Source organism: Terrapene carolina, unplaced genomic scaffold, assembly GCF_002925995.2.
Source record: "Terrapene carolina triunguis isolate 2854851 unplaced genomic scaffold, T_m_triunguis-2.0 Scaffold926, whole genome shotgun sequence".
NCBI lineage: Eukaryota > Metazoa > Chordata > Testudines > Emydidae > Terrapene > Terrapene triunguis.
This window is the reverse complement of record NW_020665277.1, coordinates 5,921,318-5,934,918: the sequence shown is the minus strand read 5'-3', so window position 1 is coordinate 5,934,918 and position 13,601 is coordinate 5,921,318. Positions and strand designations below refer to the sequence as shown.

Below are 13,601 nucleotides of genomic sequence, written 5' to 3'. Positions count from 1 at the left end.
GTAGCAGCCGTGTTAGTCTGTATCCACAAAAAGAACAGGAGTACTTGTGGCACCTTAGAGACTAACAAATTTATTTGAGCATAAGCTTTCGTGGGCTACATCCCACTTCTTCGGATGCATCCGAAGAAGTGGGTTGTAGCCCACGAAAGCTTATGCTCAAATAAATTTGTTAGTCTCTAAGGTGCCACAAGTACTCCTGTTCTTTCAGTGATTTGAGTATATCATGCTTTAGTCGAAACATGTGACCCACGAAAAAAGTCCCCGGCCTCTAAAGAGAGGAAGTGCGGTTGAAGAGAGGAACTGAAAGTTCTTCTCGCTCATTTCCCCTGTGATCGTGCCACCGGACACATCTTGCCTCTCCTCCTTGGAGCAAAGGGGAGAGAGGGCTCTGTGCAATGGACGACTTGGGTAAGTGCGCCTCCCTTCCAATGGAAGAGCAAGGAGTGGACTCTTGAGTTAGGCCCCCAAATTGGGTTTGATACTGACACCACAGCATCCAGGCTACCAGGAGGGCATGAGGGTTTCTATCTTTCATCTTCTCTTCTACTCTTTGTTCCTTCCCTGAATTGCAAATTTAGAAGACGAAATAGAAGGGGCTGTGACTCTAATATACCCTTTGCAGCATGACCCCTCTCTTCCCAGTTAAAGCGGTGCCTGGAGGGTGGTTACAATGAAGTTGTGTGCTACTAAGGGCATTGGAGAGGAGGGCAGACTGCACCAGAGTCTGGAACTAACAGTTGCTACTGTGTTTCGGGAAATGCAGAGAGTTAGCAAAGGCTAACTGGAGATGGAGGTGTGATACCAAAGGCTGGGTGATGACTGAGAGGGAGATGTCTGATAATGATGTATCAAGAGGACGTGATAATGAGATAGAGAGACTGGTGTGGAGGGTTGCTAACCTCAACAAGGGACGGTCATCACACAGATGGAAAGAAAAGGGCGGGAGGTGATGATTCAGAGGCTCTGTTGGGTGGGGTTTCTGCCCCCCCCCCCCCCGACTCATAATGGAAGGACAAGGGGACAGTGAGTGAAATTTAAAAGGTGGCAAGTTCAAAATGGTTACAAGAAAATCTTTTCCCACGCAGACTGTGGAACTCCTTGCCACAAGATGTAAGTGAGGCCAAGGACTTAGCAGGAATCAAAAAGGGATTGGACACAGATCGATAACTGGATGTTCTGCTTATAATGGTGCTTGCATACATTTTTGGAAGCAATATTAAACCTCATGCTTCAGTATTTAGGCCAGCCTCTAACCACTAGGGATTAAGAAGTTTCTTGCACCTTCCTGTTAAGTGCCTGGTGCTGGCCTAGATGGTTGTCCGGTCTGATCCAGCCTGGCAGTAGCAATGTTTCAGAAGTGGCTGCTCAGCACCCGGGGCCTGTTTCCAGATTAGGAAGATCGGTCTTATTGGCTTTGCACAACCCAGCAGTCTGATGGGTTTTACTATCTCTCTGAGTCCTTATTTGACTCCCATCACTGTAGTATTCGAGCACCTCACGGATATGTGATTTATCTTCAAAACACCCCTGGTAGGTAGGGGAGTATTATTACAAGGGGGCATTGAGTGAAATTAAAAGTTGGCAAGTTCAAAATGGATAAAAGGAAATACTTTCCCGCACAGTGCCTAATTAGACTGTGGAACTCCTTGCCACAAAATGAAACAGACAGAAAGCTGAGGCACCTTCATGTCTCTTCTTAAATCTCCTGCCGCGATGACTAAGAAACAATTGACACACAGCTGGTGTGCTGTGACTGCTGCTTATTACACCGATCACAATAATAATACCAAACTTGTCTATCTCAGTTCTCATCAGTAGATCTCAAAATGATTTATGATGGCAAGCAGTATAATTTCCCCACATTTTAAAGATGGAGAAAGTGAGGCATAGAGAGGGAAAGTGACTTGCCAAAGGTCATCCAGTGGGCCAGTGGCAGAAGATCCTGGGTCAGCACATGCGCCACCTGTTGGCTATATCCACCAGATGTCTTGACTGAAAGCATCTTGAGTCTTTTCATTATCTGAGTGTTCAGCATCTAGCACAAAGTTTCCCTGATTGGGGCCTCTAGCTGTATGCCCAATATAAAGAAGAGTGACAGAAAGATGAGGTGACTTCTCTAAGGTCACACCGGATGGTGGTAGTGCTGGGAATCAAACCCACGTGTCCTGAATTATAAGCTGGTACCTTAGCCACAAGACTGGCTGTCTTGTTACTGCAGTAGCACTGAGAAACCACTGACTTGAAAAGGAGGCCCCGTTGTGCTAGCCCTGGTATAAACAAAGCATTGGTCCCTGCTCCAAAGATCTTACCAGCTAAGGAGAAAAAGGACACATGCTACCTCTTTGGCCCAAACGTTTAACCAATATTCCGGGCCTTGCTGACTTGTTTCCGTTAGGATGAGAAATCAGAGCTATGAGTCAGGTCTGTTGTTTGGTGCAATCCTGTTCATTTACATAGAATGGACACAAAGTCCCATTTCCCTGCACACTATAGAAAAACAACAATGAGAGACTGTTTCCTTGCTCAGAAATCCAAGTCTACATTTCCAGGGAGTACTCCAAACAAGCACTGTCTTTTGCCTTCCTCCCAGGGCTATGTTCATGATGGCTTCTCTCGCTTATTGCCTCTCTTCTCTCGCTCACACACACAGCTTGCCAAACAATTCCCTGGTCCTTTTGTTTTCAGTCAGTCCCAGGGAAACCATTTTCTTTCTCCCTAACTTAGTTCTGGCTCAAGCCTTTGCCTGCAGCCTTGGATGGTGGCTTCTACGGTTTCCCACTATCACTACATAGAAAGGCCTTAATTGCTCCTTCCATCTAGCCTGAATGAAGGGTGATGAACACAGCCATCAGCCTCAACCTGGTGTATGATTTATGGCTGCCATTGACATCCTCTTGCATAACATACACACAGGATGGGGAAAAGAGAGGCAGTGGAATACATGCAATTTGTTGTGTACATTTTGATAGTAAGATCATTTAGCTGACTGTCTACATCAATACATCAGTAATATCTACTTTCTCGGGTTGCCCCTCAACCTAGGTATTTTAGGCTGGGATTTCCAAAGGACCGTTAGGGTTTCAGGTGCCAGACTCACATTCACTTTCAGTGGCAGCTGGGTGCCGAACATCCTTAGGCTCTCTGGCAAACACCAACCTAAATGTTGGGTGATTCTTATGGGTGTTGTGGCAGACACAGCATCAGAAGAGAGAGATAAGAATGATTCAAGGTCTGGAAAACCTTAATGAAAGACTTAAGAAGCTCAATCAAATTAGCTTATCCAAGAGACGGTTAGGAGGAGACTTGATCATGGTCTATAGCAAAATTCCCTGTAAGCCGCGCGGCTGTGCAGCAACCTATTTAGCGCCACCCAACCGGGGACTCCCCTGGCCCCCACTTAGCCCGGCCCTGGACCTGACACGGCCAGAGCGGCCCGGCCCCAGGCACGGCTGGTGTGGCGCAGCGCGGCCTGACCCTGGAGCAGCCCAGACCCAAGTGCGGCTGGAGCAGGCCGGCCATGCCTGGGGCCAGACTGCTCCAGCCACAGCAGGTCCAGGCCACAGGCTGAGTTGGGTCCGGGGGAAGGGCACGCTGGGGGAAGTGTTATGTGTCCGGTGTGGAGGGCGCAGTTTATATTGTTTGTCTCTAACTGGTTTTTTTTGTTCAGATGCTTTGCTGGAAGAACTGGAACAAAGCTCTAAGGAGCCCAAAGGGGGCTATTGTCTTCTGACACACAGCTCCAGTGAGCAGAAACCAGCCGCAGCAGTGCCCGAGACAGGCGCTGTCCAGAACGAGAAGCTAGTCGCCTCAGGGACCCGTAAGGTATTCCCATCAGTGCCTGCAAGGGCTGCCTACACACAAAGTACCCGGCAGAAATCCATCCTCTACAACAGGAAGGCTGAGACCCTGCAGAACTCAGCACATGAAGGTTGTCCCATGCAGACAGTTGCATCTGTGCCCTAGAGATGTTACGGGCCCATCCAGCCCCTCCTGCTTATAATTTAGGAGAATGCCCAGAGTGGAGGAGGGATTTCCAGATGATCAGTTAACCACTAATTCTCCTTAATTAGCCATGTTCACAGTGAGGCAGGATCTGGAAATACAGTATAACTGGACTGGGTGTAGGGAAAGGGGTTGCTTTATTTGTATATCCCTTGTTCTTTGTGTTTCCAGGTACAGCCTGCATTAAATACTCGGCTCCAGGAATCAGAAGACAAAAATGTCTACAGGTAAATGCTGTATCAGGGGGGAAAGCTGTTTTACTGATCCTTCCAGGACACCCATCTGTATCTCCTCAGCACTGCTTCCTATAAACGCCTGCTCCCCCATGATGCTTAATGAAAAAGTAACCTACCCTGATCCCCCACCACGGCCAGACAGAGCCGGTTTGAGGTGGTACTGCCCATACCAGCCCTTCTCTGGTGGCCTCGTCAGTTTCTGCAGGGTCTAAGCATGGGTCAAAAAGAAGTTTCCAACCCTTCTGGTTGTGCCCATCTCAGTCTGAACAGGACCCAATTCAGGGCTGAGTCTGCAGGCAGGCAGGGGGGGGACACCGAATGATGCCCCATTCCAGGGCATAGACGGGTCTAAACATGGCAGAACTGCCAGCGTGGAGGAGGGGTTTGGTGACATGGTCGTGCAGAGGAGTTACCAGTGGATCTGCCATTATGCAAATCAACAGGCTTAACACCCCCCACAGAAGGTGGAGAGAATCCACAACCTCTGCTTACAACCAGTGGACTGGTAGTAGTGACCACAGAGCAGCAAAACTGAACCAAGCTACCAGTTGGTACCTGTGTGCCCAAGCCTCCTTGGCTCCCTGTGCTGCCCGGTGTGAAGCCCACAGGATGGGCTAGGAGGGAGCTGTACTAGTGGGTTAATTATTTATTTGTATTGGGGTAGCAGAGGCTTCAATCAGGATCACCCCATTGCGCTAACTGCTGTACACATGGCAAAAAGGCCTCTAGCCTGAAGGCCTTGCACTCTTTGATTAAAATAGTTGAATCAGGAGCTTAGTAATGATTTAAATATCACATTGTTCTTTAAGTCATTGCTGACCGTTGTACAAGAAATATCCAGCTACTGGAAGTCTGTGGGTGGTACTTGGGGTGTGAGAGGGGTTTGGTTAAGGGGCTGGGGAGTCTGTAGGCCAGGTTGGGTAAGGGGATGGTCTCTAGATTGGTAAGGGGGTGGTATCTGGGTGTGTGGGTGTGGCTTGGCTAAGAGGATGGTACATGGGTGTGTGAGAGTGGCTTGGCTAAGGGGATGGTACCTGGGTGTGTGGGAGTGGCTTGGCTAAGAGGATGGTACCTGGGTGTGTGGGAGTGGCTTGGCTAAGGGGGTGGTATCTAGGTGTATGGGTATGACTTGGCTAAGGGGGTGGTACCTGGGTAGAATACCCCCCCACACACACCTCTCCACTGACCCTGTCTGCAGTTACTAATCCTTTCCTCTCCTTCCTCCTCCACTAGTTGCTGGTTATACTCCTCCCCCTCCAAGCACCCAGAACTGACTCCACCCCTCCCTCCCTGCTACTAGTTCAGTGGGCCATTGCTTGCTGACTGGCTATTGGGGGAAGCCTTCCATAAACTCCACAGCTCCCTCCCCAGATATATCCCCACCTGTCCTGCCCTCCACTCACAAGTCCCTGACTGTATTTAGTGCCTGTCTACATGGGGACACTCAGGAAAGCTCATCTAAATGACCTTTTAAAGGGGGTTAGTTAAACCTCATTAAACCCTGTGTGGATGCTCTCGTTCAGAATTAAAGTGCCCTTAATTCAGTTTATCTTAATTCTGTTCCTGAACAGGAACATCCAGCATCTGCTCTGGGGGTCAGACGATCACTGATGATGGGGAGATGCGTTTGTTTCCCTTCTCTAGGGGTGTCCCTCACACCCGGCTCTACTTCCATGCTCACTGGGGTGGGCACCGTGCTTCCAGTGAACGCTTTGGTGTTCCTGTGGCCTGGTGGTGGCAGGGAGGGTCTGGCTGCTGGGAGCTGGGTAAAGGAGGCTCATGGTGGGGTTGAAACCGTGACCTACTCTCTTTGACATGGATGTCTCTCTTCCCCCCGCAGTGAGGTTCCAACTCCGCAGCTGTCGCTTCCTTCCCCTCCTCCCCCGACGGCTGCTCAACAGCTAGATGAGCTCTTATCCCATTTGGGCCAGATGCAGTCCAAGGTGAGTCCTGGCCACGCAACCCCCTCCTCCAGAAGAACCAGGGGCACCACTTCGCAAAGCTTCATGGCCCCACCCTCCCACTCTGCGCCTGCTCTGCCCTGAGACCACACCCCCGCTCAAGCCTCGTCCCCTGAGGTCCTGCCCACCACTCGCACGGGGTGGGAGGGGGTGGAGAGGAGCCAGTGGCGGGCGGGGCCTTCGCGAGAGAAGAGACTAAGTGGGGCCGGGGCCTTGGGACGGCACGCAGGTGGAGTGGGGGAGCAGGGCCATGGTCTGGGCGCCGGGACCCCTTCTGAGTGTGGGCCCAGCACTATGGCGCCATTGGTGCCATTGGCAACCTGGTATTGCCCCTGTCCCGCGTTCCAGCCGGCAATGGCAAAGCCTGGCGTTGGGGGGTCCCATGTGCAGTAGAAACAGCTCCCTAGGTGAGGGGAAAAGGCGGGAGCTGTAGGGCACAGCTCCTGGCGGGAACATGAAGCTGAACATTCTCACGGCCTCGTCTCCTCCTTTGTGGCAGATCTCAGCGGTGGGTTCTGCCGCGGAGCCGGAACGTGCCAAGGGGCCGTCAGCAGTGGGGCCAAGTACCGGCAGCACCCTTGAGAGCATGCTGGGGGACCTGACGCAAGAGCTGCAGGACCTCGGCATCACTGCCGTGCCTAAGGGCGACTGCGCTTCCTGCCGCAAACCCATCGCTGGAAAGGTGAGAGGGGATGGCATGGAGCCTGCGACTGTCTGTCCGTCTCTCTGCGTGTCCCTCTGTCTCACCGGGGTTGGATCCTTCCACTCTTGATTGCTCAGAGCTATAAGATCTGCTTGGTCGGACAGTATGTTTCCCCCAGTCCCTCCTTTAGGGGAGGGGATCTCTTTCCCCCAAAAAAGTCCTATAACAGCTGAGTCTCCTGCTGTCTCAGCCACCACCTCTAGGACCATGCGAGGGTCCCTATTCCTATCATGGCTTCCCCAGACTGCTGGGTCCCCCATGAATTTGAATGGGCTCAGTGGCGGAGATTCTCTGGGCAAAGACTTCCTGGGTTTTGTCCTGTCTCTAGATGATCACTGCTCTGGGGAAGACGTGGCATCCCGAGCACTTCACCTGCACCCAGTGTGGACAGGAGATCGGCTCCACCGCTTTCTACGAGCGAGGCGGACTGGCGTACTGCGGGGAGGATTATCACCAGCTCTTCTCCCCCCGCTGTGCCTACTGTGCCGCGCCCATCCTGGAGGTAAATAGAGCTGGCTCTGCCCTCCTGGTTCTAACTCCGGCCAGGGGAAGTTCCTGGTTGGATTAGCCAGGAGGCTGCGTTTTCTCGCCCCTCGCCCCTTGTAGCTCTCTGCCCATAGCGCACACCCCAGTCACCTCATTCTCTTTGCAGAAAGTCCTGACGGCCATGGACAAGACTTGGCACCCGGAGCACTTCTTCTGTGCTCACTGTGGGAAGGTGTTCAGCAATGATGGTGCGTCCCCTGCTCTTCTCCTGCCATACATAGAAAGTTGGGATTCCATGGGGATCTAGGCCTCTGTCTTGACCCACAGTCCCACTGCTATTCCAGCCCTGGCCTCCCCCCGAAAGCTTTGCTTATGCCCTCAATCCTGACCCGCAGGCCCCTGTTATCCCCGCCCCTGCTCTGCCCATGCCCCTCAAGCCCGACTGCAACCGCCTGCTATCTTAGCTCTAGGCTTCCTCCTACACCTCTGCCAGTTCCCCATATTCCTTACTTGGGTTCCCCACCCTCCCGCCTCCTGCTATTCCAACCCTGGGCCTCCGGTCATGAGTCGTGATTCTGCCAGGTGCACAGATCAGGGACAGTTCTGGAAGGGAGCAGTCATTTCGCTGGACACTCGCTGCTAAAGTGCTTAGTCATATGAGTAGATTCCCTCCCTCTGAGGCCCTACAGGATGCAGATTTTGGGGCCAGAGCTCCGGCCGTTAGCACCAGTGTGGAGTGCTGGTTACCATTTCCCATAGGTGTCACACAGACATTGTTTAACTGTGTCATGGTGGCACAGCGGAACCTGTAACAACCCCGGTGACCACTTGCTCACAGCCCAGCCAGTGGCACGAAATCCCCACAGCAGCAGCAGTTGTCCATCCATGCATTTTGCCATCAGTTCCCCCTTAAGGCCCCATCTCCCTCCCCCTGCAGTGTGCGTGTGTGTTAATTGCTTGCTTGCTGTGGCGCCGGTGGTAGATGCGCGTTAATTTCCCCAGGTGGCCAGAGCAAAAACACTCCATTCCTGCCAAGGGATTGGTTTTCTAGGTAGGCGCTCAGCGGCTGTGCTCCCGCCAGCCCTGCTCAGTAATTGGCACCTGAGAGAGAGCCGGTGCCGAGGGCCTCGCTCATTCCCACTTGCTCATTCCCACGCTGCTAATTACAGCGGTGTTGTGGAAAGTTTAACTGATGAGTTCAGGCCCCAGCTCCTCTTGGGGCTGGTTCTTTCTTTGTCCCCTCCTGCATCCTGTCTTTGTTCTCCAGGGGACCTCTCTCCCCACATCAGTGACTTCTTGTTAGTGCTAAGTTTGAGGAGTTTGGCTAGCGATAGGCTGCTTATTCACCGGAGCAGGGACTGTGCACAGTATTGTACAATGCCCAGTACAATGGGGCCATGATCCTAACTCGGATCTCTTCCATGATCCCAATCCTATTCCTGGCACAGTGATCTTGCCTTATCCCAGCTCAGTCCCTACAGGTGGCAGCCAGTTCTGCCTGTACCCATCTCTTGTAGCACACTCCGTTGTCATGAAATGATCTAACTCAGCTCATTGGCTGGTGGGTTGAATTTGAATTCCTGCTTGTTCTAGGAATCCACCTTCTGCCTTTACTATTATTTATTATTATGGTAACACCTAGAGACTCCAGCTGAGATCAGGACCCCGTTGTGCCAGGCACTGCCCAGACACACGTCGAGAGACAGGCCCTGTCCCAGCTGAGATCAGCGCCCCATCGTGCCAGATGCTGCCCAGACACACAGCGAGAGACAGGCCCTGCCCCAGCTGAGATCAGGACCCCATTGTGCCAGGCGCTGCCCAGACACACAGCGAGAGACAGGCCCTGCCCTAGCTGAGATCAGGGCCCCATTGCGTTGGGCGCTGCATGGACACGGTGAGAGAAAGTCCTGGCCCTAAAGAGCTTCTCGGCTAAGCAGACAAGACGAAGGTTGGGGGAATGGAAGGATTGTTATCTTCATTTTATAGAAGGGGAACTCAGGTCCATAGAGAAGTGGCTTGTCAAGGTCACACAGGGAGTCTGTGACAGAGCTGGGCACTGGATCCAAATTTGAGGGCCCAGTGCAAGGCTGTAAGCACAAACCCAGCCTTTCTCTGCAAGGCAGGGCAATTATCTGAGAGAGTTCTCAGCAATGACTGGAAAAGTCATAAAGCAACATCCAATGGGCTCAGATTTTTAAAGGTATTTCAGGCATTGCTGTGCTTAGCGTTCATAGAATCATAGAAGATTATGGTTGGAAGAGACCTCAGGAGGTCATCTAGGCCAACCCCCTGCTCAAAGCAGGACCAACACCAACTAAATCATCCCAGCCAGGGCTTTGTCAAGCCGGGCCTTAAAAACCTCTAAGGATGGAGATTCCACCACCTCCCTAGGTAACGCATTCCAGTGCTTCACCACCCTCCTAGTGAAATAGTGTTTCCTAATATCCAACCTAGACCTCCCCCACTGCAACTTGAGACCATTGCTCCTTGTTCTGTCATCTGCCACCACTGAGAACAGCCGAGCTCCATCCTCTTTGGAACCCCCTTCAGGTAATTGAAGGCTGCTATCAAATCCCCCCTCACTCTTCTCTTCTGCAGACTAAACAAGCCCAGTTCCCTCAGCCTCTCCTCGTAAGTCATGTGCCCCAACCCCCCTGATCATTTTCGTTGCCCTCTGCTGGACTCTCTCCAATTTGTCCACATCCTTTCTGTAGTGGGGGGCCCAAAACTGGACACAATACTCCAGGTGTGGCCTCACCAGTGCCGAATAGAGGGGAATAATCACTTCCCTCGATCTGCTGGCAATGCTCCTACTCATGCAGCCCAATATGCCATTAGCTTTCTTGACAACAGGAGCACACTGCTGACTCAAATCCAGCTTCTCATCCATTGTAATCCCAAGGTCCTTTTCTGCAGAATTGCTGCTTAGCCTGTAGTGGTGCATGGGATTCTTCCATCCTAAGTGCAGGACTCTGCACTTGTCCTTGTTGAACCTCATCAGATTTCTTTTGGCCCAATCCTCCAATTTGTCTAGGTCATTCTGGACCCTATCCCTACCCTCCAGTGTATCTACCTCTCCCCCCAGCTTAGTGTCATCTCTGAACTTGCTGAGAGTGCAGTCCATGCCATCCTCCAGATCATTAATGAAGATATTGAACAAAACCGGCCCCAGGACTGACCCTTGGGGCACTCCGCTTGATACTGGCTGCCAGCTAGACATGGAGTCCATTCATCCAATCCACACTTTTTTAACTTGCTGGCAAGAATACTGTGGGAGACCATAACAAAAGCTTTGCTAAAGTCAAGGTATATCACGTCCACTGCTTTCCCCATATCCACAGAGCCAGTTATCTCATGATAGAAGGCAATCAGGTTGGTCAGGCATGACTTGCCCTTGGTGAATCCATGTTGACTGTTCCTGATCACCTTCCTCTCCTCCAAGTGCTTCAAAATGGTTTCCTTGAGGACCTGCTCCATGATTTTTCCAGGGACTGAGGTGAGGCTGACCGGTCTGTAGTTCCCCAGGTTCTCCTTCCCTTTTTTAAAGATGGGCACTATATTTGCCCTTTTCCAATTGTCTGGGACCTCCCCCGATCGCCACAAGTTTTCAAAGATAATGGCCAATGGCTCTGCAATCACATCAGCCAATTCCCTCAGCACCCTCGGACGCATTAGATCCGGACCCATGGACTTGTGCATGTCCAGCTTTTCTAAATAGTTCTTAACCTGTTCTTTCACCACTGAGGGCTGCTCACCTCCTCCCCATGCTGTGTTGCCCAGGACAGCAGTCTGGGAGCTGACCTTGTCTGTGAAGACTGAAGCAAAAAAAGCATTGAGTACTTCAGCTTTTTCCACATCATCTGTCACTAGGTTGCCTCCCCCATTCATTAAGGGTCCCACACTTTCCCTGACCTTTTTCTTGTTGCTAACATACCTGTAGAAACCCTTCTTGTTACTCTTAACATCCCTTGCTAGCTGCAACTCCAATTGTGCCTTGGCCTTCCTGATTACACCCCTGCATGCTCTAACAATATCTTTATACTCCTCCCTAGTCATCTGTCCACGTGTCCACTTCTTGTAAGCTTCCCTTTTGTGCTTAAGCTCACCGAAGATTTCACTGTTAAGCCAAGCTGGTCGCTGCCATATTTGCTAGTCTTTCTGCACATCGGGATGGTTTGTTCCTGTGCTCTCAATAAGGCTTCTTTAAAATACAGCCAGCTTTCCTGGACTCCTTTCCCCCTCATATTAGCTCCATAGCGTTGCAATGCCTGACTGATTTAGGAGCTAAAATCTCATTTTCAAAAGGGATTTAGGCACTTTCTGCGACTTAGGCTCCTAAATCAGTTAGTCGTCACAACACTGAGGACAGCACTGTCTAAATGCCTTTGAAAATCTGGGCCATAGGAACTAGTGAGACTCTCTCCCTGTAATTCCCGAGTTTGGCAACAGGGAGCAAATGAGAAGGAAAGCAGCAGTGTGGCTGTGAGATATTTGCATCTGAAAGGGGAATATCCCTGTGCAGTGTTTGTTGCCCAGGCCCAGCATGAATCAGAGTGGGCAGTGTAACTCGGGTACATTCTCCGGCTCCCTGGGGTAGGTTTGGAGCTTGGCAGGAAGGGTCCCTCTCTGTGTCCTCCCATGGGATTCAGGTGCACTTCATGGATGTCTTCTCCCTGCTGGCCTCCGCAGGTTTCCATGAGAAGAACGGGAAGCCGTACTGCCAGAAGGACTTCCTGGCCATGTTCTCTCCTAAATGCAGAGCCTGTGAGCGGCCCGTGATGGAGAACTACCTGTCCGCACTCCAGGGCGTCTGGCACCCCGAGTGCTTTGTGTGTGGGGTGAGTGTGCGGAGTCCCACACAGGGGGCTGGAGGGACACCTGGGCTTTCATCTTCAGGAAGGTGATGCAGGGCATGGCCAGGTGAGGGTCAGGAGGTTCTTCCCTATGGAGCACTAAGAACCTCTATAGCAGCTGAGTGTGATCCCAGCTCCCTTATGGGGGATGGCTGCGTGAAGCACCAGGGTAGAGGGGCACGGGGCTAGATGGGTGAGGGGACTGGGTCCCATATGGGGGCTAGATGGGTGAGGGGACTGGGTCCCATATGGGGGCTGGATGGGCAAGGGAGCAGGGCCCATATGGGGGCCAGATAGGTGAGGGGGCAGAACACCAAATGCAAGTTGGCGAGGTGCTTAGTTAGGGATGAGGTCTCAATGCTCCCTCCCCCTCCCTCAGGACTGTTTCAGCAGCTTCACCACCGGCTCCTTCTTTGAGCTAGACGGCCGCCCCTACTGCGAGCTTCACTTCCACCAGCGCCAGGGCTCGGTGTGCCACGGCTGTGGGAAGCCCATCACCGGGCGCTGCATCAGCGCCATGGGGCGCCGGTTCCACCCCGAGCACTTCATCTGCGCCTTCTGTCTGAGCCAGCTGCAGAAGGGCACCTTCCAGGACCATGGCGACAAAGCCTACTGCCACGCCTGCTACAGCAAGCTCTTCGTGTGACTCCCGCGCTGGCCCGAGAGGAGGGGGCTACATACCGAAACTGGCTCTGTGGGACAGCCCCCTCTAGCATCCTTAGCCAGGGTCTGAGATACAGGGAGAGAGACCACAGGCCAGAGTCAACAAAGAGCAGCCTCCTTCAACGGGCCCGAACCACTGATTGTTTAAATCAATAGCGCTCCATTGATGTCCTTGCTGGTAAATATTAGCTAAAGGTCTGGCCCAATATGTTTGGGTGGGGGGGTTTTCCCTCCCCAACGACAGCCACTGCGGTCTTCTTCCCAGGAACCTACCCCTGCCCCTTGATCATCCCTTCCTGGACGTTCTGCTCCTTCAGGCTGTGCTCTGCTTCTCTCCCCTCCAATGCCCGACATCACCTGCTCCTCTGTTCTCACCTTTGCGCTATACTTCTGGTATATGTAACCGGACGAGGGCGCTGCCCAGAAATAAACATCTTGGCATTCTCTGTGGTTGGTTCTGCATATCGGTTTGGACAGGGATGTGCGGGGAGGGGAGGGATTGATTCTGAGACTTCCAGAGCTGCACCCCTGGATTTCACCTCAGAGGGGATCGATAAGGATAAAGAACAAACACAGTGGGGTCAGCACTTTTCGGTTTTGGGGGAGCAGGTTAACATAGAACAAGCTCATTGCTCCATGTAAAGATCCGGGTCCCTCCAGCAGCTGACATGTCCCTTTCATTAGCAAAGTCCTTCTT

At 52.2% G+C, this 13,601-nt stretch overlaps 1 protein-coding gene across 1 annotated transcript; it reads left to right on the top strand.

The window, feature by feature from the left end:
- The first annotated feature begins 333 nt into the window (after positions 1-333).
- Positions 334-13,335, top strand: LPXN (leupaxin). Its single transcript, XM_024211300.2, has 9 exons — positions 334-408; positions 3,668-3,822; positions 4,174-4,229; positions 6,079-6,181; positions 6,699-6,881; positions 7,231-7,404; positions 7,555-7,636; positions 12,078-12,226; positions 12,621-13,335. The coding sequence occupies exons 1-9, from the start codon at positions 396-398 to the stop codon at positions 12,885-12,887; spliced, it is 1,182 nt and encodes a 393-aa protein (XP_024067068.2). The 5' UTR covers positions 334-395; the 3' UTR covers positions 12,888-13,335.
- The last annotated feature ends 266 nt before the right edge of the window (positions 13,336-13,601 follow it).